The 27,987-nt window shown below is 34.0% G+C and overlaps 2 protein-coding genes across 2 annotated transcripts; both read right to left on the bottom strand.

Moving 5' to 3' along the window:
- Positions 1 to 4,428: 4,428 nt before the first annotated feature.
- Positions 4,429 to 4,717, bottom strand: MONOS_17586 (uncharacterized protein; the record flags this gene model as incomplete). The annotated part of the gene is made up of 2 exons (XM_067870520.1): positions 4,429 to 4,583; positions 4,660 to 4,717. The coding sequence occupies 2 exons, from the start codon at positions 4,715 to 4,717 to the stop codon at positions 4,429 to 4,431; spliced, it is 213 nt and encodes a 70-aa protein (XP_067727663.1).
- A 335-nt stretch (positions 4,718 to 5,052) lies between these two features.
- Positions 5,053 to 6,776, bottom strand: MONOS_15984 (uncharacterized protein; the record flags this gene model as incomplete). Its single annotated transcript, XM_067868888.1, has 8 exons — positions 5,053 to 5,168; positions 5,237 to 5,340; positions 5,492 to 5,553; positions 5,679 to 5,753; positions 6,172 to 6,229; positions 6,371 to 6,458; positions 6,545 to 6,660; positions 6,715 to 6,776. 8 exons carry the CDS (start codon positions 6,774 to 6,776, stop codon positions 5,053 to 5,055), a joined length of 681 nt encoding a protein of 226 aa, XP_067727662.1.
- Between the last annotated feature and the right edge of the window lie 21,211 nt (positions 6,777 to 27,987).

Here is a 27,987-nt window from a genome sequence, read left to right as displayed (position 1 = left end):
TTATCACCCTATTTAGCAGGTTGAGGTCTCGTTCGTTATCGGAATTAACCAGACAAATCACTCCACCAACTAAGAACGACCATGCACCACCACCCACGGAATCAAGAAAGAACTATCAATCTGTCAATCCTTCCCGTGTCTGGACCTGGTAAGTTTCCCCGTGTTGAGTCAAATTAAGCCGCAGGCTCCACACCTGGTGGTGCCCTTCCGTCAATTTCTTTAAGTTTCAGACTTGCGACCATACTCCCCCCAGAACCCAGAGACTTAATCGATTTCTCTAAAGGTGCTGATGGGGCTTAAAAACAAAAAAACAAAGACAAATAACCGAAGTTACCTCTTTCATTTTTTTGTTATAATTTTAAAAGCAAACTCACTTCACTATTTCTAGTGATAAATTCCACCTATCCCGAAAGATAGAAATTGGAAAAGCGAATTAAAAAAATAAATTCCCTCCAATCCCTAGTTGGCATCGTTTATAGTTAAGACTAGAGCGGTTTCTGATCGCCTTCGATCCCCTAACTTTCGTTCTTGATTAATGAAAACATCCTTGGTAAATGCTTTCGCACTTGTTTGTCTTGCATAAATCCAAGAATTCCACCTCTGACTATGCAATACAGATACCCCCAACTGTCCCTCTTAATCATTACACCTGTTTCAAAAACCAATAAAACTCAAATCGATAAACAATAACAAAAAAGAACAAGTTCAATCTTCTTATTGTTTAAGACTCGAATGTGTTTGATAACAAAAAAAAAATAAGTTTCCTTATATATTTTATCATTATCAAATTTAAAACACATCAGGTGTCTTATTTTATTATTCCATGCTAATGTGTTCAGTAGCGAATTTCTTTCATTACAAAAAAAACGCCTGCTTTGAACACTCCATTTTCTTCAAAGTAAACTCTCCGAAATTTTCCTCTTCTTTGACAAAGAGAAACGATTAATATAAATCAACATTTAAGTGATATATTAATAATTTCGAAAACATTTACCCCTTTTTTGAAAAAGCCACAAGGACTTCTCCAAAAAGGGATTCGAGGTTATTCAAATTCAAGGCAAGCATAAGATAAATGAAAGATATTGAGTCAATCAAACAACAAGAAATAAATCTTGATGCAAGATTAAAAACAATACCATGATTTTCAAATATCCCCTCATTAATACCCTCCAATCACTTCACTTCCAAATTAAATCAACCCGAAAGCTAATTTAATAAGAAAAATGAAGCAGGACTAAGTATAGAGAAACATCTCGCCCCCTCGAACAATTAAAAACTCCAAAATCCAACTACGAGCTTTTTAACTGCAGCAATTTTAGTATACACTATTAGAGCTGGAATTACCGCGGCTGCTGGCACCAGACTTGCCCTCTAATTGTTTCTCTTTCAAGCATTTACATTGAAACCATTCCAATAGCAGAATACCATTAGATACCCCGCTTTGTTATTTTTTGTCACTACCTCCCCATATACGTCATTGATTGGGATTGGGTAATTTGCGCGCCTGCTGCCTTCCTTGGAAGTGGTAGCCATCTCTCAGGCTCCCTCTCCGGAATCGAACCCTAATTCTCCGTTACCCGTCAATACCATGGTAGGCCTCTATCCTACCATCATCAGTTGATAGGTCAGAAATTTCAATGACACATTGCCAAGACGATGGGCTCTTAACCCACCCTGGCAATTCGACATTTATCATGAATCACCATTATCTTTCACAATGGACACACACCATCCATCCCTTGCGAGGCTTCAAACATGTGCCGAAATAAGTTTTTGATCCATATAGAATCAAACATTTAAACTATTCCTAATGGTTTTCGATCTAATAAATACAATCCTTCCCAAAAGGGTGTCTCATTGCTGAAACACCCTTAGTCGGATCTTTTTCAAACCCACCCTTCTTTCCATTCCGAAAAACAAAAAGAAAAATGAATTCTCGCATGTATTAGCTCTAGAATTACTACGGCTATCCATGTAGTAAATTATATTTCTATTCAAAATATAACATTGTCATTGTCAAATAAATTATAACTGTTGTAATGAGCCATTCGCAGTTTCATAAATACAAGTTATTTATACTGACACATGCATGGCTTAATCTTTGAGACAAGCATATGACTACTGGCAGAATCGACCAGATACATTTATATATAGATAAAAAACATTAACTAAAAATTCATTCAACTAATGTTTTTTTTCTAATAATAAATATTAATATATCATATTGTTTTGTTAAAGACAAATGCAACATAATATAGTATTTTAGTCATAATTATTAAAACATCACCATTCACAAAGATTGATGATATTTCAAGAATAGACACAATATTTTCCCTTCTCAAATATTAACACATTATTTTCTTTCAGATAAACTCAATAACTGATATTAAAGTTATTGAGTCATCCAATCATAATCATTAATATTTGTATTATCACAATGTAATCTCAATATCAAAACACTTTTCTCATCATCAAAACAGATAATATAAAAAGCTCTGATAGATCATTACAATATGATTTTTCATTCGCATCTTACAATTATATTTTCACCTTTTGAAAAAGTGGCAAATAATTGTAACAGTTCAAATACTTTCAATCAATAGAAACATGACATTTATGTCTTCAAACAAACAAACAATAATATATATTTGTTCATTTTGATTTCATCATTGTCACATTCTATCTCTCGATAGTCAAATCCAACCCCCACATATTAGGCAACCAAACCCATAAGTGTAATAACAATCCATCTGAACTTAATCAATGATATACACATATACATATCGACCACACCATACATATAGACAAGGTCTCGACTTCATGAAGTACTCTTTTCTACAATATTCAAACAAGTCAACATACATGTATTTCCAAGAACATAAACACCCCAACACTTTCACACAAATCCCCACATTGTTGCTTTTCTAAAATCAAGCAGTTCTCCAACATGGATTCATTGCATCCAAATCAAACTACTTCACACCACATAACCATATACTATACTGCCTCACAACACACATTCACTACTAGCATAGCACTCTCTCACAACAACTTCTCAGACGAATCGATTTTATTAGAGCCATTTTTATCTCTTCATCCAACATTTTTTACACATCAGACTCAAAGATTCAAACAACTCACTTTATTATTCGACCCATCTGATCAGCCATTGCTACCAGAAGATGTTTTCATAAAACATGTATTGTGATGCCCTTATATACAATCACATGTTGCTTTTCATTCTTATCAGACCCAACAAACCCATCCCTTTTGAACCACCTTCATTTATACTTCACACTCAGTGAGTTTCTGTATAATCATGCAAAGGTATTTCATTCAAAGAGACATATACATATTATTCCCATTCAAATATTATATACTATCTTCCTTAACATAAAAAGCCTACCCACCTATTTTGCTATACATATGACATAATACTATATACATATATATACAATAGACCACTATTACACAATGCCTCAGTCTAATAGACAGCCCCCTATACAAAATTTTTCATTCAAAATCCACTTTTTTCCCTATGGAGTTTCATATACAAGTCACACTTCTATACTAACCCCATATCACATAAGCCCTGGCTCAGACTATCCTCACCAGACAACTTTTGTCGAAAAAAAATGAAGTCAGAAAAAAATTTTTTCGGGGGGTGTCCCCCTAAGTATACTTCCGTAAAAATCCCCGACAGCCCGCACCCCGAACACCATCTTTTCCAAAAAACTCATAGACTCAATTACACTACGCCCAGGTTTTCGCGTTTTTTTCCGTTTTTCATACTAGAATTACACTACGAAAACGAGGTCATCGAAAAACCTGCTTTGATACTAAAAAATCTCAAAATTACACTACACCACGAAAACCTTGGCGTAGTGTAATAAGACCGAAAATCATACTACAAAAAAACTCAATGAAAATTTTTAGTATCCTTCCATAGTGTTTCTTGGGATGGGGACACACCAAAGCCTTGCCACTACTGCACCACCTTGTGTATGCCCTCACTGCCTTTCATCTGGTTTTTTGTTCCAGCCTTCCAGCTCTTAAGCCTGGCCCGCTATGCCCACTTCAATGTTTCCATAGGAACTGCCCCTATCAAAACTCACTTTTTCTCACACTGCTCCTGGAGCAGCCAGAGGAGTGGAGTGGAATGCCTATGGGAACGTAGCGGCAGAGCATACGCACAGACTAGTACCATCAGCTAGTCTGTAAGTTATGACCGATAAAATGATACAAGGGTTGGAAGGCAAGGGGGTCCTATATGAAAAAGTCAAAAAATCAAACAAAAATGTTAGTATATTGAATATAATGAAAAGGGTATAAGGGCAGTGGGAATAGTTGTTGGATAGTTGGATAGAGTGAGTGAGGAGCTAGACCCTCTATGGCATTTAGAACTTTCCAGCTCTTAAGCCTGGCAAGCTACAAGGGCTGGAACACAAGGGGGTCTAAGTCAACTTTCCCTATGAAAAGTGAGTATAATGGCTGCAGTGGAATACACAGGCAGAGCACAGACACTGGATGTGTGCCATATGGTAGGCACAGTGTGTAGGCATATTGCAGTGATATCAGCTTGGCTGTAAGTTATGACCAGTCAAAAGATATGAGAGTGGGAACACAGGGGAGGTCAGTCACTTTTTCTATGAAAAATACCAGTATTTTGCCTATGGCTCCAAGGCAAATAGACTGACCCTATTGGATCCTTCACCATTGGATAGAGGGAGAGTATAGCTAGACCCTCTATAACATTTTCGAGTCTCGCACTCTCAAGCCTGAGGAACTACAAGGGTTGGAACATAAAGGGTCCCAGTCAATATATTGTAAGTGTATTTTTGATAGGAAAGATAGTAGTGTATTGAGTGTAGTGGCAAGGCATTACATAGGAGCCTGATGGGAATACTGCCATTGGCTAGGCACAGTGTGTAGCTAGACCCTCTATGGCATTTATAACTTTCCAGCTCTTAAGCCTGTGGAGCTACGTTCCAACAAACATAGGGGGTTCCAGTATAAAATTTCATTGATAAGGAGTTTTTCATAGGAAGGATACTAGTATATCGACCATAGATATAAGGGAAGTTGAGCAGTCTCAATGGCGATAGCACCAATGGATAGAGGAAGTGTGGAGCGAGTTTCCCTATGGCATCGAGAACTTTCCCAGATTCCTGTGTGATTCGCTACAGGCCAGCCAATGCGGGGGGTCCAAGTCACTCAAAAAGTCAATCGAAAATACTCACTTTTTCTGGCACTGCCCTTGGCCCAGCCACAGCCCACCAGCCGAATGTGTGCCACATTGTACCTGCAGGGCATGCCCACCCCACAGCACCATTGGCATGTCTGTAAGTTATGACCGATCAAAAGATATGAGAGTGGGAACACAAGGGGTCACCTATGAAAAATGAATCTTTTTCATTCAAAGATGTCAGTATATTGAGTATAGTGAAAAGGCATATGGACCGAGGGCAAAGATGTTACTACCATTGGATACTGCAAGAGCACAGCTACTTGCCCTATGGCATCTAGAACTTTCCAGCTCTTAAAGGTCATTCCCTATGACCCGTGGAATATACAGGGTCCATAGCATAAAATATCATTGAGAAAGGGTTTTTCATAGGAAAGATCTGAGTATTTGCCTTGTAACTTCAGGGCAACACAACTGAGCTGAATGAGATTACCACCATTGTGTAGAGCGAGTGTGCAGCGAGACCCTCTATGGCAACGAGAAGTTTCGCTGACTTGCCCCTGAGGCACTATGAGTCTGTGAACATAAGGGGTCCATAGTGTATTTTTCATAGAGAAATTTCATAGACAAAATTTTCTAGTATCAAAAACCTCAAAATACACTACGCCGAGGTTTTCGAAGCGTAGTGTAATTTGGTCACTTTTCCTAGGAGCTCAAATTTCTAGTATCAAATTCATCCTTATTACACTACACAACGAAAACCTCAGCGTAGTGTAATTTTCACCTTTTTTAGTATCAAAGCAGGTTTTTCGAACACTCCATTTTCATAGTGTATTTCTAGTATCAAAAATCACAAAAATCGAGGAAACCTGAGTGTAGTAAAGTTGAGTCTATGAGTTTTTCGAAAAAGATGGATTTTCTGGTCTGGGCACCCGGGGTCTTTCACCATATTTGAGGTTTTTTCATTGAAAGTGACTGAACAAAACCCAGTGCACAGCCCACCCAGCCGGCCCGGCCCACAGCCCACAAACCAGACCCTGCCCACTGCACAGCCCTGGTCCCCCGCTACACCGTCACTTTAGTTTCTGGAGCTCTCCCTCCAACACCTGAGGAGATACGTTCGTTGAAAGAGAGGGGGTACCTCAATGACTGGCCCTGTCATTTTTCACTCACTTTTTCTCACACCACCGCCCAGCCAGCCAGCCCAGCCACACTCCCACCACCCAGCCTTGTAGCCACTGCCCACAAGCCCACTCTGCCCACATCACCCAAGCTGTAAGTTATGACCGATAAAAAGATACGGCCCAACGAAGATGGTTTTCCAGTCTGTTTTCCCAGTGAAAAAAGTGAGTGTCTGACCCACCCAGCCAGAAGGATACACAGGCGCCCAGCAGCACCCTGCCCAGCGTGCAGCCACAGTCTGTGCGCACACTGTCACTTTTGTTTCTGGAGCTCTGGCTCCAACACCTGAGTTTCTATAACCACCGGAACATTGTACCCTTAGTCACTTTTTCTGACTGGGGAAATACAGTATATGTGGGATAGAGCCAGGCCAAGCCACAGGGCCTGCCCAGCCATAGGCCCAGTGCATAGCCCGCCTCACTCGCTACTTGCCCTGTGGACTTTGCCAGCCCAGCCCATCAGTCCTTCCACAGATATCCTCCACTCAACTCCTTTTTCAGTCAAACTCAAATTGAGTCTGTGAGTTTTTCGAAAAAGATGGCACTTCGAGGTCGGGCAGTCAATATCACATAGAAAAATTATCATAGAAAATATTCTATTTTCATAGAAAAAATATATTGGCCACACAGTAACTTGGCAACCACTGGATAGATATCTTAGCAATTATACCACATTGTGCCACCACTAACAATCCACAACATATCCCTCTAACTCCGGTCACTTGCCCTCCCTTCACTTTCCACAGCATCACCAAGTCAATACCCCCCAGTCACTTTTCTGTGTGAAAATTCAACACTGAACTCAAAACAACTAGCCGCTCGGATTTCTCAGCAACCAATGGGCCGATCGAAACTCCGTTTGGCCACATCCGGGCATGGGTTACTGTGCCGGTCATATGTGTTTCGATTCAGCCACTTGCCCCTGGTTCGCTCTCTGTGACTTCACCAACCAGCCACCCCCAGTTGCATTCAAAATTTTTATTTCTTTTCTGGACAGCCTGCCAGACCCCCGCAACCAACACCCATATGCATGCTATTACCGCACTAGATGCACATATATCATATATAAATGTCAAATTTATTTGGCCATTACTTCTGGTGTTATACTCGATTTACCTCAAAAATGATCATTTTCACTCAAAAATTCGATTATAACTCAAAAACTACAAATAAGTGTATCCAACCAAAAATCACCAATATACAACATAACAATGCATATTCATGTGTTTAATCATATTTTATATCGACTTTGAAATTTTCGAGAAAAAAATTTTTTTCGATTTTTCAGTCAAAATCATCAACTTGTCCGCACTGCCCTGCCACAACCGCTCGGTAGAAAAAATTTAGATTCGAGTATGTTTATAAGGGGCCCACGTCCTTGCCACCTGCCAATTATCAAAGGAATCTGAGACCCCATATTTTTCTGTCGTTGATCTAAGATCACCACTTTTTCAGTCAAAATCTTCATATCACATTTTCTCACTAACCAGACCAATCTGGCCCCAGAAAAAAATTCAGCGGACTATTCGCGAATTATCCGAACTTTTTGTGTTTTCATAAGTTTCGATCACAACTTTCATAAAAACCGATTTTCACCAATTTTTCAATTTTTCTGACTAACTTGAGCTAAATTCAACTTAATCAGAAAAAATCAAAATTTCACATTTTTCGAATTTTTGATCATGACTTCAAAAATTCACAAATGGTCCAGCTAACACTTCTGTAAAGTCTCACGACTTAGAAAAATTTATTTATCGAGATATTTAAATTTCTTTTTTCAAAATTTTGACTGAAAAAATTATATTTAACATATCATTCCACAATTTGAATCGATTAATTTCTGATTTTAATACCAATCAATTCCTCTCATAATATTACCCATATACGTAACTTTTCATCAACCACTAATTCCTACTTCTTATGAAAAAAATATTTTTTTGAAAAAAATGTTTGATCTAGATCAAAACCATTTTTCTATGTTAAGAATTTGACTTCTCAAAAACAGTTAGTTACCAATCTCCCTATACACCAACACATTCCCCACCTCTCATAACCTATGCAAAATATTATTTTCAAATTTATCTATCTATGGAATAAAAAGAAAAATATTAATTAAGATAAAAAATTATGGAAAAAATTTATTTCATAAGAGTATTTCTTTCAATATTAAAAATAAAAATAATAGAGAGATATTATATGATTACTATTTATTTGATAATAAAATTGAGAGGAAATAATAATTACAAAAAAATAAAAAAATTAATTTTTGTTCGAAAAAAAGAGTGAAAAAATGAAAATATTTTTTTATCTCCAAAATGGAATGACAGATTAACATCAAAAAAATATATATTAAACAATATCACAACGACATTAATTGTGAATTTTTTTGCTGGAAGTTCTCACTTTGTTATTGAGATAAAAAAATATTTTGAAAAATGAAAAAAATTAAAAAAATTATATCATCTCAAAAAATGAGAAAAGTCGGATAGAAAAAATATATAATATAATAAATATAATATAGATGATAATAATGTATAAGAACATTGATATTGATGGTTGGTTCTGAGCAAACAAAAAAGTATCTTATTTTTGTTAATATTTCAGAATGTTTTTTTTTTCATTATAATTCAACCACAACTATCTATATTCTTACAATAATATCATCACAATTAATATTATTATATTACATATCTTCCATCCATTTTTCATCAATTTCTAAAAATTAAAAAAATTTATAAAAAAAAATAACAAAGTTTGAAAAAAATAAAAAATGGCCACAGCATGAGGAATACATATTAGATTTTTATAAAAATTATATCAAAAGATAAAAAAAGAAGAGTAGTTAAAAGTATATTTTATCAGAAAAATATCGTATTTTTTAAAAAAATAAAACAAAAATATCGATTTTCTTCATTGAAAATGACCCCTTTTTTTCCTTATTTTTCAAAAATTTCTCGCTAACTGCGAGGTCATGGTAACATCACTCGCGCTACTGCTCCGGTAGCGCTCGCTGAATGAAATCTGCGCACATCATTCCTGCGCGCAGATATTCATCCATCTCGCGAAAAAAGAAGAAAAAGAGTTAAAAGTAAATAATGAAAAGAAAGTTATTTTATAAGGAATATTTAGGGGGGAGGGGCAAATTTTTTCAACGAAAATTTGAAAACCCTCAAATTTGTTCATCACAGGATGAACAATTTGGTGGGGGAATTTTTAAAAAAATAAAGGCCTTTTTTGATGTGTAAGAGTCCCACCCAAATGGCCGACGCGCCACACGGCAAAAGCTCGGTCGCTTTCGCTCCCCGCCCTTTTGCCGCGTTTGTCGCGCGGTCCCCACCCCTCGAGGCTGTTTCTTCCTCATTCCTTAATTATTTTCCCCTCTTTTTTTCTATTTTTTGAAGTCAGAAACTTTTTTTGAAAGAGTCATTTTTCTGACCCCCAAAATCGTTATCCTTGAGTCAATTTTTTGATTCAAAAAACTTCAAAGTTTTCAATGAAAATTAACCAATTTGGTTAATATCATATCTTTGAAGTAGTTTCTTTCATCTCCTCAAGGGGGGGATAGAAACTTTTTTTCTTGAAGTCAAAAAATTGACTTTTTTTGGGTTAAAAAAATTGACTCAAAAATTAACTTCAAAAAAAGTTTTGACTTAATCTGAATGATTAATATCATCATATCTTTGAAGAATTTCTCCTAAAGAGATGATTGAAACTTATTTTTTGAAATTATCAATTTTTGACTCAAAAAAAGTTTCATCCTTTATGACTTTTTCCCACATTGGATTCCCTCAAATTCCCATTTATTTTTTCCTTTCCCAAAAAAAAAACACAGTTTTTTTTTGGGGGGGTAGTACTTCATCCATGGTATTATTAAGGCTTTCCAATCATCCGTCGTTAATGTTTTTTTTTCAATGTTTTTATATTCAATCATTCATACGTTTTCAAGCTGAAAAGAGAATATCTATGAATTTTAAAACATTTACTTGTGGGGTTAATTAATTAGACGGACTTTTTTTTCGTTTCCTACTTAATCAAAATAAAATTATCGGACAATATTCAGAGTTAAGCCTCAGTAAATCGTGCAAACAAAACACTCTGAGACGCACAGCCCTCTGATAACTCGGATTCGTCTAATCCGTCCTTCTCAGGCATGACCCCTTTACCAATATTCTCATTTATCTTTACAATAGCCAGGCAAATGGTCCAGCGAATGAAACGAAAAATCCTAACCTAATAGAATCCGTATTGCATTCACCTTAATGTTTTTATTGGACCAACCGTTCCGGCCAAATCTTTCAAAGGCGGTACAACCAATCCTTCAAGATCCTCGACTTGGAAATAAAATATCTCAATTTCCTTAAAATTTACTCCCTTGCAAAGCAGTATAATATAGAATCTCAGTCTATATACCAACTTCGATCCACAAGGCATTTAAAGGAGATACAAGACCCATCACAATATATTTTAGTCATATATGTTATTCTACAGCAACACCTGGAAGATACGACCCCATTTACACACATCCCATTACAGGATCTTCCCTTATCCAATCGTCGCCGACCGTAGATAGGAGGGTTGTCAATTATCCTCGATGGCCATGGTCTTAATTTCCATATCTCTATTTTTATCAAATACTATTCCCTTTTTAACAAAGGCATGCCCAGGAGATTATCAATATAATCCTTCAATTGTCATATTAGCTATTTCTCTGGAATAGATTCTGACTTAGAGGCGTTCAGTCATAATCTAACGTATGGTAGCTTCGCGGCACTAGTTTCTCAACTAACCGCAAATGCCAATTATACGATTCTAGGGTTCCTCTCGTACTTACTAGAATTACCATCTTGACAATACTACATAATATCAGTAGGGTAAAACTAACCTGTCTCGCGACGGTCTAAACCCAGCTCACGTTCCCTGTTAGTGGGTGAACAATCCAACACTTGGCGAATTCTGCTTCGCAATGATAGGAAGAGCCGACATCGAAGAATCAAAAAGCAACGTCGCTATGAACGCTTGGCTGCCACAAGCCAGTTATCCCTATGTCCTGTCACACCAAAGTTACAAAGGGGATAACTTCTTATATATAATTTGACATGACCCTGGCTGATCCTGAGGATAATTCACATAAATAAACATGGATGGTAGACTAGTACATGTTGATAATTCATATTGTTGTCATACCTCTCTTTTGAGATAAATAAATATTTTCTGTTTTGACTGAAAAATGACTGAAAAACATTGAAAAATTCATATCTCAACAAACAGTGCAGATATTGACCTGATATTATTTCTATAAACATGATATCACTTTTCTAATAAATTCCATATTTTTATTTGAAATGATAATTCTGAGTCAAATTTATAAAAATTCATTTTATCTCATTTTCTATGATAACCTGAGTGAAGAAAAGTCAATAAATGTGTATTTTTTGTAATTTTTCCTATTTTTTCTGTGTTTTGGAATATCACCGATAATTCACAACTAAGATGTGGGTGAAAGGATTTGGCTCAATTTCCCTTCCCCATCGAGATACACAATTTTTTGTGTTTTTCCCATATAAAAATTCCTAAAAATCGAAATAAATTTATTTCTTCAAGACAATAATTCTGAAGCATAGTCTGCATGAGTGCAGTACATCCACTATTTTTTGGAAAAATTAGAAGAAGTGGTTGTGAAGAAAAAAAATAATTTTCATTTTTCTTCACTCAAAAAATTCAATGAAAAATTCATTAAAAATCAAAGGTTATTCTAACATTATAACAGATATATACAGTGGGAGTGTGAGTGGGTATGGGGGGTGTGGGTGTGGTGTGGGGGTAGTCAGATGAAATGTCTAGGTGACAAAAACGAATATATGAAAATTTGATTTTTGTGGGTTAGGCCAGACAGAAGGGTCAGTTTTGCAGGGCGCAGGCCCTGTGAAAAGGCAGGAATTGAGGTTTTAGAAGGCGTCCGCTCCGCGTCCGCCTTCTACGAAGGCCACATACTGGAGGCTGGGCACCCCCCATCAAACTCGAGGGTAAGGCAAATTTTTTTCATAAAAAAATAACTCAAAAAATGACTCAAAAATCTTAAAAAATTATGTTTTTTCCCTTGTTTTTTGCATGATATTTCCCAAAAGCTGCACCATAGTAGTAGTAGATACCACACACTCTGCCACACTCACCACACACTTGTCTTCATATTCTGTCATTTTATACAAATTTCTTTTTTTCTCTCAAAATCACATATTTCACTCAATATATTCTTTTTTGTATTCCAAGTGTTGGTGGTGAGTATATATATTCACGTTCCCTGTTAGTGGGTGAACAATCCAACACTTGGCGAATTCTGCTTCGCAATGATAGGAAGAGCCGACATCGAAGAATCAAAAAGCAACGTCGCTATGAACGCTTGGCTGCCACAAGCCAGTTATCCCTATGTCCTGTCACACCAAAGTTACAAAGGGGATAACTTCTTATATATAATTTGACATGACCCTGGCTGATCCTGAGGATAATTCACATAAATAAACATGGATGGTAGACTAGTACATGTTGATAATTCATATTGTTGTCATACCTCTCTTTTGAGATAAATAAATATTTTCTGTTTTGACTGAAAAATGACTGAAAAACATTGAAAAATTCATATCTCAACAAACAGTGCAGATATTGACCTGATATTATTTCTATAAACATGATATCACTTTTCTAATAAATTCCATATTTTTATTTGAAATGATAATTCTGAGTCAAATTTATAAAAATTCATTTTATCTCATTTTCTATGATAACCTGAGTGAAGAAAAGTCAATAAATGTGTATTTTTTGTAATTTTTCCTATTTTTTCTGTGTTTTGGAATATCACCGATAATTCACAACTAAGATGTGGGTGAAAGGATTTGGCTCAATTTCCCTTCCCCATCGAGATACACAATTTTTTGTGTTTTTCCCATATAAAAATTCCTAAAAATCGAAATAAATTTATTTCTTCAAGACAATAATTCTGAAGCATAGTCTGCATGAGTGCAGTACATCCACTATTTTTTGGAAAAATTAGAAGAAGTGGTTGTGAAGAAAAAAAATAATTTTCATTTTTCTTCACTCAAAAAATTCAATGAAAAATTCATTAAAAATCAAAGGTTATTCTAACATTATAACAGATATATACAGTGGGAGTGTGAGTGGGTATGGGGGGTGTGGGTGTGGTGTGGGGGTAGTCAGATGAAATGTCTAGGTGACAGGAACGAATATATGAAAATTTGATTTTTGTGGGTTGGGCCAGACAGAAGGGTCCGTTTTGCAGGGCGCAGGCCCTGTGAAAAGGCAGGAATTGAGGTTTTAGAAGGCGTCCGCTCCGCGTCCGCCTTCTACGAAGGCCACATACTGCTCATAGGGCACCCCCCATGAAACTCGGGGGTAAGGCAAATTTTTCATAAAAAAATAACTCAAAAAATGACTCAAAAATCATAAAAATTTCAAATATTTCCCTGAGTTTCTATAAGATGACCATAAAAACTACAACAACAATCATTGGGTTCAGCACGGTCTAACCCGAACCTACAGTCATATTTGTCATTGTTCTCAATCATTTTTAAAAAATTTATTTTTTCATTGTTTTTGTCTGATATTTCACTGAATATCACATATTTTCATAAGTCATGACAGAAAAGTTGTGAAATAATATCACAAGTCGTGATATCTCAGTAGTTTCTTGTCTCAAAAACGAGTTTTTGTCACAATTAACCCTAACCGAGTGCATGATAGATTTTAAAAAATTTATTTTATTATTATTTTTGAATAAACAGAAATAAACATTCAATTATTTTATAAGTCATGATAGAGAAATTGATTGATAATTTTGTGATAATCAATTATTAATATTTGTTGGGATAATTCAGGCATATTTCAACGCACTTTAACTGCAACCTAAATTTTTCTATTTTTTAAAAAATTATTTTTTTATATTTTCAGTCAAATGACTTAGTTGAATGACAACAATAATATTCAATTAATTAATTTTCAATTTTTTCTTTTTTTTCTCCAATATTATATTATTACACATAATTCACAACTAACACACTGGCAAAATATCTCCCTCCAAATCAGTCATTCCAGTGAGATATAAAATATTTATTGTTTTTCTTCACTCAGAAAAATGACAAGAAAAATTCATTAAAAATCAAAGGTTATTCCAACATTATAAGAGATATATACAGTGGGAGTGTGAGTGGGGATGGGGGGTGTGGGGGTGGTGTGGGGGTTGTCAGATGAAATGCCCAGGGGCCAGGAACGAATTTATGAAAATTTGATTTTTGTGGGTTGGCCCAGACAGAAGGGTCCGTTTTGCAGGGCGCAGGCCCTGTGAAAAGGCAGGAAATGAGGTTTTAGAAGGCGTCCGCTCCGCGTCCGCCTTCTACGAAGGCCACATACTGCTCATAGGGCACCCCCCATGAAACTCGGGGGTAAGGCAAATTTTTCATAAAAAAATAACTCAAAAAATGACTCAAAAATCATAAAAATTTCAAATATTTCCCTGAGTTTCTATAAGATGACCATAAAAACTACAACAACAATCATCAGGTTCAGCACGGTCTAACCCGAACCTACAAGCATATTTGTCATTGTTCTCAATCATTTTTAAAAAATTTATTTTTTCATTGTTTTTGTCTGATATTTCACTGAATATCACATATTTTCATAAGTCATGACAGAAAAGTTGTGAAATAATATCACAAGTCGTGATATCTCAGTAGTTTCTTGTCTCAAAAACGAGTTTTTGTCACAATTAACCCTAACCGAGTGCATGATAGATTTTAAAAAATTTATTTTATTATTATTTTTGAATAAACAGAAATAAACATTCAATTATTTTATAAGTCATGATAGAGAAATTGATTGATAATTTTGTGATAATCAATTATTAATATTTGTTGGGATAATTCAGGCATATTTCAACGCACTTTAACTGCAACCTAAATTTTTCTATTTTTTAAAAAATTATTTTTTTATATTTTCAGTCAAATGACTTAGTTGAATGACAACAATAATATTCAATTAATTAATTTTCAATTTTTTCTTTTTTTTCTCCAATATTATATTATTACACATAATTCACAACTAACACACTGGCAAAATATCTCCCTCCAAATCAGTCATTCCAGTGAGATATAAAATATTTATTGTTTTTCTTCACTCAGAAAAATGACAAGAAAAATTCATTAAAAATCAAAGGTTATTCCAACATTATAAGAGATATATACAGTGGGAGTGTCAGTGGGGATGGGGGGTGTGGGGGTGGTGTGGGGGTTGTCAGATGAAATGCCCAGGGGCCAGGAACGAATTTATGAAAATTTGATTTTTGTGGGTTGGCCCAGACAGAAGGGTCCGTTTTGCAGGGCGCAGGCCCTGTGAAAAGGCAGGAAATGAGGTTTTAGAAGGCGTCCGCTCCGCGTCCGCCTTCTACGAAGGCCACATACTGCTCATAGGGCACCCCCCATGAAACTCGGGGGTAAGGCAAATTTTTCATAAAAAAATAACTCAAAAAATGACTCAAAAATCATAAAAATTTCAAATATTTCCCTGAGTTTCTATAAGATGACCATAAAAACTACAACAACAATCATTGGGTTCAGCACGGTCTAACCCGAACCTACAGTCATATTTGTCATTGTTCTCAATCATTTTTAAAAAATTTATTTTTTCATTGTTTTTGTCTGATATTTCACTGAATATCACATATTTTCATAAGTCATGACAGAAAAGTTGTGAAATAATATCACAAGTCGTGATATCTCAGTAGTTTCTTGTCTCAAAAACGAGTTTTTGTCACAATTAACCCTAACCGAGTGCATGATAGATTTTAAAAAATTTATTTTATTATTATTTTTGAATAAACAGAAATAAACATTCAATAATATTATAAGTCATGATAGAAAAGTTGATTGATAATTTTGTGATAATTAATTATTAATATTTGTTGGGATAATTCAGGCATATTTCAACGCACTTTAACTGCAACCTAAATTTTTCTATTTTTTAAAAAATTATTTTTTTATATTTTCAGTCAAATGACTTGGTTGAATGACAACAATAATATTCAATTAATTAATTTTCAATTTTTTCTTTTTTTTCTCCAATATTGTATTATTACACATAATTCACAACTAACACACTGGCAAAATATCTCCCTCCAAATCAGTCATTCCAGTGAGATATAAAATATTTATTGTTTTTCTTCACTCAGAAAAATGACAAGAAAAATTCATTAAAAATCAACGGTTATTCTGACATTAGAACAGATATATACAGTGGGAGTGTCAGTGGGGATGGGGGGTGTGGGGGTGGTGTGGGGGTTGTCACATGGAATGCCCAGGGGCCAGGAACGAATATATGAAAATTTGATTTTTGTGGGTTGGGCCAGACAGAAGGGTCGGTTTTGCAGAGCGCAGGCCCTGTGAAAAGGCAGGAATTGAGGTTTTAGAAGGCGTCCGCTCCGCGTCCGCCTTCTACGAAGGCCACATACTGCTCATAGGACACCCCCCATCAAACCCGGGGGTAAGGCAAATTTTTGGTCAAAAATTATAAGTTAAAATGACTGAATAATTTCATAAAAAATTAAGTTTTTTCCCTGAGTTTCAATAAGATGACCATAAAAACTACAACAACAATCATCAGGTTCAGCACGGTCTAACCCGAACCTACAAGCATATTTGTCATTGTTCTCAATCATTTTTAAAAAATTTATTTTTTCATTGTTTTTGACTGGATTTTCAATGAAATTTCAATATTTTCATAAGTCATGATAGAAAAGTTGTAAGATAAAGTGATAAGTCATGATATCTCAGTAGTTTCTTTTCAAAAAAATTAGTTTTTGTCACAATTAACCCTAACCGAGTGCATGATAGATTTTAAAAAATTTATTTTATTATTATTTTTGAATAAACAGAAATAAACATTCAATAATATTATAAGTCATGATAGAAAAGTTGATTGATAATTTTGTGATAATTAATTATTAATATTTGTTGGGATAATTCAGGCATATTTCAACGCACTTTAACTGCAACCTAAATTTTTCTATTTTTTAAAAAATTATTTTTTTATATTTTCAGTCAAATGACTTGGTTGAATGACAACAATAATATTCAATTAATTAATTTTCAATTTTTTCTTTTTTTTCTCCAATATTGTATTATTACACATAATTCACAACTAACACACTGGCAAAATATCTCCCTCCAAATCAGTCATTCCAGTGAGATATAAAATATTTATTGTTTTTCTTCACTCAGAAAAATGACAAGAAAAATTCATTAAAAATCAACGGTTATTCTGACATTAGAACAGATATATACAGTGGGAGTGTCAGTGGGGATGGGGGTGTGGGGGTGGTGTGGGGGTTGTCACATGGAATGCCCAGGGGCCAGGAACGAATATATGAAAATTTGATTTTTGTGGGTTGGGCCAGACAGAAGGGTCGGTTTTGCAGAGCGCAGGCCCTGTGAAAAGGCAGGAATTGAGGTTTTAGAAGGCGTCCGCTCCGCGTCCGCCTTCTACGAAGGCCACATACTGCTCATAGGACACCCCCCATCAAACCCGGGGGTAAGGCAAATTTTTGGTCAAAAATTATAAGTTAAAATGACTGAATAATTTCATAAAAAATTAAGTTTTTTCCCTGAGTTTCAATAAGATGACCATAAAAACTACAACAACAATCATCAGGTTCAGCACGGTCTAACCCGAACCTACAAGCATATTTGTCATTGTTCTCAATCATTTTTAAAAAATTTATTTTTTCATTGTTTTTGACTGGATTTTCAATGAAATTTCAATATTTTCATAAGTCATGATAGAAAAGTTGTAAGATAAAGTGATAAGTCATGATATCTCAGTAGTTTCTTTTCAAAAAATTAGTTTTTGTCACAATTAACCCTAACCGAGTGCATGATAGATTTTAAAAAATTTATTTTATTATTATTTTTGAATAAACAGAAATAAACATTCAATAATATTATAAGTCATGATAGAAAAGTTGATTGATAATTTTGTGATAATTAATTATTAATATTTGTTGGGATAATTCAGGCATATTTCAACGCACTTTAACTGCAACCTAAATTTTTCTATTTTTTAAAAAATTATTTTTTATATTTTCAGTCAAATGACTTGGTTGAATGACAACAATAATATTCAATTAATTAATTTTCAATTTTTTCTTTTTTTTCTCCAATATTGTATTATTACACATAATTCACAACTAACACACTGGCAAAATATCTCCCTCCAAATCAGTCATTCCAGTGAGATATAAAATATTTATTGTTTTTCTTCACTCAGAAAAATGACAAGAAAAATTCATTAAAAATCAACGGTTATTCTGACATTAGAACAGATATATACAGTGGGAGTGTCAGTGGGGATGGGGGTGTGGGGGTGGTGTGGGGGTTGTCACATGGAATGCCCAGGGGCCAGGAACGAATATATGAAAATTTGATTTTTGTGGGTTGGGCCAGACAGAAGGGTCGGTTTTGCAGAGCGCAGGCCCTGTGAAAAGGCAGGAATTGAGGTTTTAGAAGGCGTCCGCTCCGCGTCCGCCTTCTACGAAGGCCACATACTGCTCATAGGACACCCCCCATCAAACCCGGGGGTAAGGCAAATTTTTGGTCAAAAATTATAAGTTAAAATGACTGAATAATTTCATAAAAAATTAAGTTTTTTCCCTGAGTTTCAATAAGATGACCATAAAAACTACAACAACAATCATCAGGTTCAGCACGGTCTAACCCGAACCTACAAGCATATTTGTCATTGTTCTCAATCATTTTTAAAAAATTTATTTTTTCATTGTTTTTGACTGGATTTTCAATGAAATTTCAATATTTTCATAAGTCATGATAGAAAAGTTGTAAGATAAAGTGATAAGTCATGATATCTCAGTAGTTTCTTTTCAAAAAATTAGTTTTTGTCACAATTAACCCTAACCGAGTGCATGATAGATTTTAAAAAATTTATTTTATTATTATTTTTGAATAAACAGAAATAAACATTCAATAATATTATAAGTCATGATAGAAAAGTTGATTGATAATTTTGTGATAATTAATTATTAATATTTGTTGGGATAATTCAGGCATATTTCAACGCACTTTAACTGCAACCTAAATTTTTCTATTTTTTAAAAAATTATTTTTTTATATTTTCAGTCAAATGACTTGGTTGAATGACAACAATAATATTCAATTAATTAATTTTCAATTTTTTCTTTTTTTTCTCCAATATTGTATTATTACACATAATTCACAACTAACACACTGGCAAAATATCTCCCTCCAAATCAGTCATTCCAGTGAGATATAAAATATTTATTGTTTTTCTTCACTCAGAAAAATGACAAGAAAAATTCATTAAAAATCAACGGTTATTCTGACATTAGAACAGATATATACAGTGGGAGTGTCAGTGGGGATGGGGGTGTGGGGGTGGTGTGGGGGTTGTCACATGGAATGCCCAGGGGCCAGGAACGAATATATGAAAATTTGATTTTTGTGGGTTGGGCCAGACAGAAGGGTCGGTTTTGCAGAGCGCAGGCCCTGTGAAAAGGCAGGAATTGAGGTTTTAGAAGGCGTCCGCTCCGCGTCCGCCTTCTACGAAGGCCACATACTGCTCATAGGACACCCCCCATCAAACCCGGGGGTAAGGCAAATTTTTGGTCAAAAATTATAAGTTAAAATGACTGAATAATTTCATAAAAAATTAAGTTTTTTCCCTGAGTTTCAATAAGATGACCATAAAAACTACAACAACAATCATCAGGTTCAGCACGGTCTAACCCGAACCTACAAGCATATTTGTCATTGTTCTCAATCATTTTTAAAAAATTTATTTTTTCATTGTTTTTGACTGGATTTTCAATGAAATTTCAATATTTTCATAAGTCATGATAGAAAAGTTGTAAGATAAAGTGATAAGTCATGATATCTCAGTAGTTTCTTTTCAAAAAAATTAGTTTTTGTCACAATTAACCCTAACCGAGTGCATGATAGATTTTAAAAAATTTATTTTATTATTATTTTTGAATAAACAGAAATAAACATTCAATAATATTATAAGTCATGATAGAAAAGTTGATTGATAATTTTGTGATAATTAATTATTAATATTTGTTGGGATAATTCAGGCATATTTCAACGCACTTTAACTGCAACCTAAATTTTTCTATTTTTTAAAAAATTATTTTTTTATATTTTCAGTCAAATGACTTGGTTGAATGACAACAATAATATTCAATTAATTAATTTTCAATTTTTTCTTTTTTTTCTCCAATATTGTATTATTACACATAATTCACAACTAACACACTGGCAAAATATCTCCCTCCAAATCAGTCATTCCAGTGAGATATAAAATATTTATTGTTTTTCTTCACTCAGAAAAATGACAAGAAAAATTCATTAAAAATCAACGGTTATTCTGACATTAGAACAGATATATACAGTGGGAGTGTCAGTGGGGATGGGGGGTGTGGGGGTGGTGTGGGGGTTGTCACATGGAATGCCCAGGGGCCAGGAACGAATATATGAAAATTTGATTTTTGTGGGTTGGGCCAGACAGAAGGGTCGGTTTTGCAGAGCGCAGGCCCTGTGAAAAGGCAGGAATTGAGGTTTTAGAAGGCGTCCGCTCCGCGTCCGCCTTCTACGAAGGCCACATACTGCTCATAGGACACCCCCCATCAAACCCGGGGGTAAGGCAAATTTTTGGTCAAAAATTATAAGTTAAAATGACTGAATAATTTCATAAAAAATTAAGTTTTTTCCCTGAGTTTCAATAAGATGACCATAAAAACTACAACAACAATCATCAGGTTCAGCACGGTCTAACCCGAACCTACAAGCATATTTGTCATTGTTCTCAATCATTTTTAAAAAATTTATTTTTTCATTGTTTTTGACTGGATTTTCAATGAAATTTCAATATTTTCATAAGTCATGATAGAAAAGTTGTAAGATAAAGTGATAAGTCATGATATCTCAGTAGTTTCTTTTCAAAAAATTAGTTTTTGTCACAATTAACCCTAACCGAGTGCATGATAGATTTTAAAAAATTTATTTTATTATTATTTTTGAATAAACAGAAATAAACATTCAATAATATTATAAGTCATGATAGAAAAGTTGATTGATAATTTTGTGATAATTAATTATTAATATTTGTTGGGATAATTCAGGCATATTTCAACGCACTTTAACTGCAACCTAAATTTTTCTATTTTTTAAAAAATTATTTTTTATATTTTCAGTCAAATGACTTGGTTGAATGACAACAATAATATTCAATTAATTAATTTTCAATTTTTTCTTTTTTTCTCCAATATTGTATTATTACACATAATTCACAACTAACACACTGGCAAAATATCTCCCTCCAAATCAGTCATTCCAGTGAGATATAAAATATTTATTGTTTTTCTTCACTCAGAAAAATGACAAGAAAAATTCATTAAAAATCAACGGTTATTCTGACATTAGAACAGATATATACAGTGGGAGTGTCAGTGGGGATGGGGGGTGTGGGGGTGGTGTGGGGGTTGTCACATGGAATGCCCAGGGGCCAGGAACGAATATATGAAAATTTGATTTTTGTGGGTTGGGCCAGACAGAAGGGTCGGTTTTGCAGAGCGCAGGCCCTGTGAAAAGGCAGGAATTGAGGTTTTAGAAGGCGTCCGCTCCGCGTCCGCCTTCTACGAAGGCCACATACTGCTCATAGGACACCCCCCATCAAACCCGGGGGTAAGGCAAATTTTTGGTCAAAAATTATAAGTTAAAATGACTGAATAATTTCATAAAAAATTAAGTTTTTTCCCTGAGTTTCAATAAGATGACCATAAAAACTACAACAACAATCATCAGGTTCAGCACGGTCTAACCCGAACCTACAAGCATATTTGTCATTGTTCTCAATCATTTTTAAAAAATTTATTTTTTCATTGTTTTTGACTGGATTTTCAATGAAATTTCAATATTTTCATAAGTCATGATAGAAAAGTTGTAAGATAAAGTGATAAGTCATGATATCTCAGTAGTTTCTTTTCAAAAAATTAGTTTTTGTCACAATTAACCCTAACCGAGTGCATGATAGATTTTAAAAAATTTATTTTATTATTATTTTTGAATAAACAGAAATAAACATTCAATAATATTATAAGTCATGATAGAAAAGTTGATTGATAATTTTGTGATAATTAATTATTAATATTTGTTGGGATAATTCAGGCATATTTCAACGCACTTTAACTGCAACCTAAATTTTTCTATTTTTTAAAAAATTATTTTTTTATATTTTCAGTCAAATGACTTGGTTGAATGACAACAATAATATTCAATTAATTAATTTTCAATTTTTTCTTTTTTTTCTCCAATATTGTATTATTACACATAATTCACAACTAACACACTGGCAAAATATCTCCCTCCAAATCAGTCATTCCAGTGAGATATAAAATATTTATTGTTTTTCTTCACTCAGAAAAATGACAAGAAAAATTCATTAAAAATCAACGGTTATTCTGACATTAGAACAGATATATACAGTGGGAGTGTCAGTGGGGATGGGGGGTGTGGGGGTGGTGTGGGGGTTGTCACATGGAATGCCCAGGGGCCAGGAACGAATATATGAAAATTTGATTTTTGTGGGTTGGGCCAGACAGAAGGGTCGGTTTTGCAGAGCGCAGGCCCTGTGAAAAGGCAGGAATTGAGGTTTTAGAAGGCGTCCGCTCCGCGTCCGCCTTCTACGAAGGCCACATACTGCTCATAGGACACCCCCCATCAAACCCGGGGGTAAGGCAAATTTTTGGTCAAAAATTATAAGTTAAAATGACTGAATAATTTCATAAAAAATTAAGTTTTTTCCCTGAGTTTCAATAAGATGACCATAAAAACTACAACAACAATCATCAGGTTCAGCACGGTCTAACCCGAACCTACAAGCATATTTGTCATTGTTCTCAATCATTTTTAAAAAATTTATTTTTTCATTGTTTTTGACTGGATTTTCAATGAAATTTCAATATTTTCATAAGTCATGATAGAAAAGTTGTAAGATAAAGTGATAAGTCATGATATCTCAGTAGTTTCTTTTCAAAAAAATTAGTTTTTGTCACAATTAACCCTAACCGAGTGCATGATAGATTTTTAAAAAATTTATTTTATTATTATTTTTGAATAAACAGAAATAAACATTCAATAATATTATAAGTCATGATAGAAAAGTTGATTGATAATTTTGTGATAATTAATTATTAATATTTGTTGGGATAATTCAGGCATATTTCAACGCACTTTAACTGCAACCTAAATTTTTCTATTTTTTAAAAAATTATTTTTTTATATTTTCAGTCAAATGACTTGGTTGAATGACAACAATAATATTCAATTAATTAATTTTCAATTTTTTCTTTTTTTTCTCCAATATTGTATTATTACACATAATTCACAACTAACACACTGGCAAAATATCTCCCTCCAAATCAGTCATTCCAGTGAGATATAAAATATTTATTGTTTTTCTTCACTCAGAAAAATGACAAGAAAAATTCATTAAAAATCAACGGTTATTCTGACATTAGAACAGATATATACAGTGGGAGTGTCAGTGGGGATGGGGGTGTGGGGGTGGTGTGGGGGTTGTCACATGGAATGCCCAGGGGCCAGGAACGAATATATGAAAATTTGATTTTTGTGGGTTGGGCCAGACAGAAGGGTCGGTTTTGCAGAGCGCAGGCCCTGTGAAAAGGCAGGAATTGAGGTTTTAGAAGGCGTCCGCTCCGCGTCCGCCTTCTACGAAGGCCACATACTGCTCATAGGACACCCCCCATCAAACCCGGGGGTAAGGCAAATTTTTGGTCAAAAATTATAAGTTAAAATGACTGAATAATTTCATAAAAAATTAAGTTTTTTCCCTGAGTTTCAATAAGATGACCATAAAAACTACAACAACAATCATCAGGTTCAGCACGGTCTAACCCGAACCTACAAGCATATTTGTCATTGTTCTCAATCATTTTTAAAAAATTTATTTTTTCATTGTTTTTGACTGGATTTTCAATGAAATTTCAATATTTTCATAAGTCATGATAGAAAAGTTGTAAGATAAAGTGATAAGTCATGATATCTCAGTAGTTTCTTTTCAAAAAAATTAGTTTTTGTCACAATTAACCCTAACCGAGTGCATGATAGATTTTAAAAAATTTATTTTATTATTATTTTTGAATAAACAGAAATAAACATTCAATAATATTATAAGTCATGATAGAAAAGTTGATTGATAATTTTGTGATAATTAATTATTAATATTTGTTGGGATAATTCAGGCATATTTCAACGCACTTTAACTGCAACCTAAATTTTTCTATTTTTTAAAAAATTATTTTTTTATATTTTCAGTCAAATGACTTGGTTGAATGACAACAATAATATTCAATTAATTAATTTTCAATTTTTTCTTTTTTTCTCCAATATTGTATTATTACACATAATTCACAACTAACACACTGGCAAAATATCTCCCTCCAAATCAGTCATTCCAGTGAGATATAAAATATTTATTGTTTTTCTTCACTCAGAAAAATGACAAGAAAAATTCATTAAAAATCAACGGTTATTCTGACATTAGAACAGATATATACAGTGGGAGTGTCAGTGGGGATGGGGGGTGTGGGGGTGGTGTGGGGGTTGTCACATGGAATGCCCAGGGGCCAGGAACGAATATATGAAAATTTGATTTTTGTGGGTTGGGCCAGACAGAAGGGTCGGTTTTGCAGAGCGCAGGCCCTGTGAAAAGGCAGGAATTGAGGTTTTAGAAGGCGTCCGCTCCGCGTCCGCCTTCTACGAAGGCCACATACTGCTCATAGGACACCCCCCATCAAACCCGGGGGTAAGGCAAATTTTTGGTCAAAAATTATAAGTTAAAATGACTGAATAATTTCATAAAAAATTAAGTTTTTTCCCTGAGTTTCAATAAGATGACCATAAAAACTACAACAACAATCATCAGGTTCAGCACGGTCTAACCCGAACCTACAAGCATATTTGTCATTGTTCTCAATCATTTTTAAAAAATTTATTTTTTCATTGTTTTTGACTGGATTTTCAATGAAATTTCAATATTTTCATAAGTCATGATAGAAAAGTTGTAAGATAAAGTGATAAGTCATGATATCTCAGTAGTTTCTTTTCAAAAAAATTAGTTTTTGTCACAATTAACCCTAACCGAGTGCATGATAGATTTTAAAAAATTTATTTTATTATTATTTTTGAATAAACAGAAATAAACATTCAATAATATTATAAGTCATGATAGAAAAGTTGATTGATAATTTTGTGATAATTAATTATTAATATTTGTTGGGATAATTCAGGCATATTTCAACGCACTTTAACTGCAACCTAAATTTTTCTATTTTTTAAAAAATTATTTTTTTATATTTTCAGTCAAATGACTTGGTTGAATGACAACAATAATATTCAATTAATTAATTTTCAATTTTTTCTTTTTTTCTCCAATATTGTTTTATTACACATAATTCACAACTAACACACTGGCAAAATATCTCCCTCCAAATCAGTCATTCCAGTGAGATATAAAATATTTATTGTTTTTCTTCACTCAAAAAAATGACAAGAAAAATTCATTAAAAATCAAAGGATATTCTGACATTATAACAGATATATACAGTGGGAGTGTCAGTGGGTATGGGGGGTGTGGGGGTGGTGTGGGGGTTGTCAGATGAAATGCCCAGGTGACAGGAACGAATATATGAAATTTTCAGTGTTGGTCAAATATGACCCCAGAAGGGCCCGTTTTGGGGGGCGCAGGCCCTGTGAAAAGGCAGGAAACGAGGTTTTAGAAGGCGTCCGCTCCGCGTCCGCCTTCTACGAAGGCCACATACTGGAGGCTGGGCACCCCCCATCAAACTCGGGGGTAAGGCAAATTTTTGGTCAAAAATGACATGTTAAAATGACTGAAAAAATGACTAAAAAATTAAGTTTTTTCCCTGAGTTTCTATTAGATGACCACAAAAACTACAACAACAATCATCAGGTTCAGCACGGTCTAACCCGAACCTACAATCAGATTTGTCATTGTTCTCAATCATTTTTAAAAAATTTATTTTATCATTGTTTTTGACTGGATTTTCAATAAAAATCAAATATTTTCATAAGTCATGACAGAAAAGTTGTCAGATAATATCACAAATCATGATATCTCAGTAGTTGCTTGTCTGAAAAACGAGTTTTTGTCACAATTAACCCTAACCGAGTGCATGATAGATTTTAAAAAATTTATTTTATTATTATTTTTGAATAAATAGAAATAAACATTCAATTATTTTATAAGTCATGATAGAAAAGTTGATTGATAATTTTGTGATAATTAATTATTAATATTTGTTGGGATAATTCAGGCATATTTCAACGCACTTTAACTGCAACCTAAATTTTTCTATTTTTTAAAAAATTATTTTTATATATTTTCAGTCAAATGACTTGTCTGAATGAAAACAATAATATTCAATTAATTAATTTTCAATTTTTTCTTTTTTTCTCCAATATTGTTTTATTACACATAATTCACAACTAACACACTGGCAAAATATCTCCCTCCAAATCAGTCATTCCAGTGAGATATAAAATATTTATTGTTTTTCTTCACTCAAAAAAATGACAAGAAAAATTCATTAAAAATCAAAGGATATTCTGACATTATAACAGATATATACAGTGGGAGTGTCAGTGGGTATGGGGGGTGTGGGGGTGGTGTGGGGGTTGTCAGATGAAATGCCCAGGTGACAGGAACGAATATATGAAATTTTCAGTGTTGGTCAAATATGACCCCAGAAGGGTCGGTTTTGCAGGGCGCAGGCCCTGTGAAAAGGCAGGAAACGAGGTTTTAGAAGGCGTCCGCTCCGCGTCCGCCTTCTACGAAGGCCACATACTGGAGGCTGGGCACCCCCCATCAAACTCGGGGGTAAGGCAAATTTTTGGTCAAAAATGACATGTTAAAATGACTGAAAAAATGACTAAAAAATTAAGTTTTTTCCCTGAGTTTCTATTAGATGACCACAAAAACTACAACAACAATCATCAGGTTCAGCACGGTCTAACCCGAACCTACAATCAGATTTGTCATTGTTCTCAATCATTTTTAAAAAATTTATTTTATCATTGTTTTTGACTGGATTTTCAATAAAAATCAAATATTTTCATAAGTCATGACAGAAAAGTTGTCAGATAATATCACAAATCATGATATCTCAGTAGTTGCTTGTCTGAAAAACGAGTTTTTGTCACAATTAACCCTAACCGAGTGCATGATAGATTTTAAAAAATTTATTTTATTATTATTTTTGAATAAATAGAAATAAACATTCAATTATTTTATAAGTCATGATAGAAAAGTTGATTGATAATTTTGTGATAATTAATTATTAATATTTGTTGGGATAATTCAGGCATATTTCAACGCACTTTAACTGCAACCTAAATTTTTCTATTTTTTAAAAAATTATTTTTATATATTTTCAGTCAAATGACTTGTCTGAATGAAAACAATAATATTCAATTAATTAATTTTCAATTT

Source organism: Monocercomonoides exilis (genome assembly GCF_001643675.1).
Source record: "Monocercomonoides exilis strain PA203 chromosome Unknown scaffold22-1379369, whole genome shotgun sequence".
In the NCBI taxonomy this organism is placed as follows: domain Eukaryota; phylum Preaxostyla; order Oxymonadida; family Polymastigidae; genus Monocercomonoides; species Monocercomonoides exilis.
The sequence above is the reverse complement of the archived record's forward strand: the minus strand, read 5'-3'. Positions and strand labels throughout refer to the sequence as shown.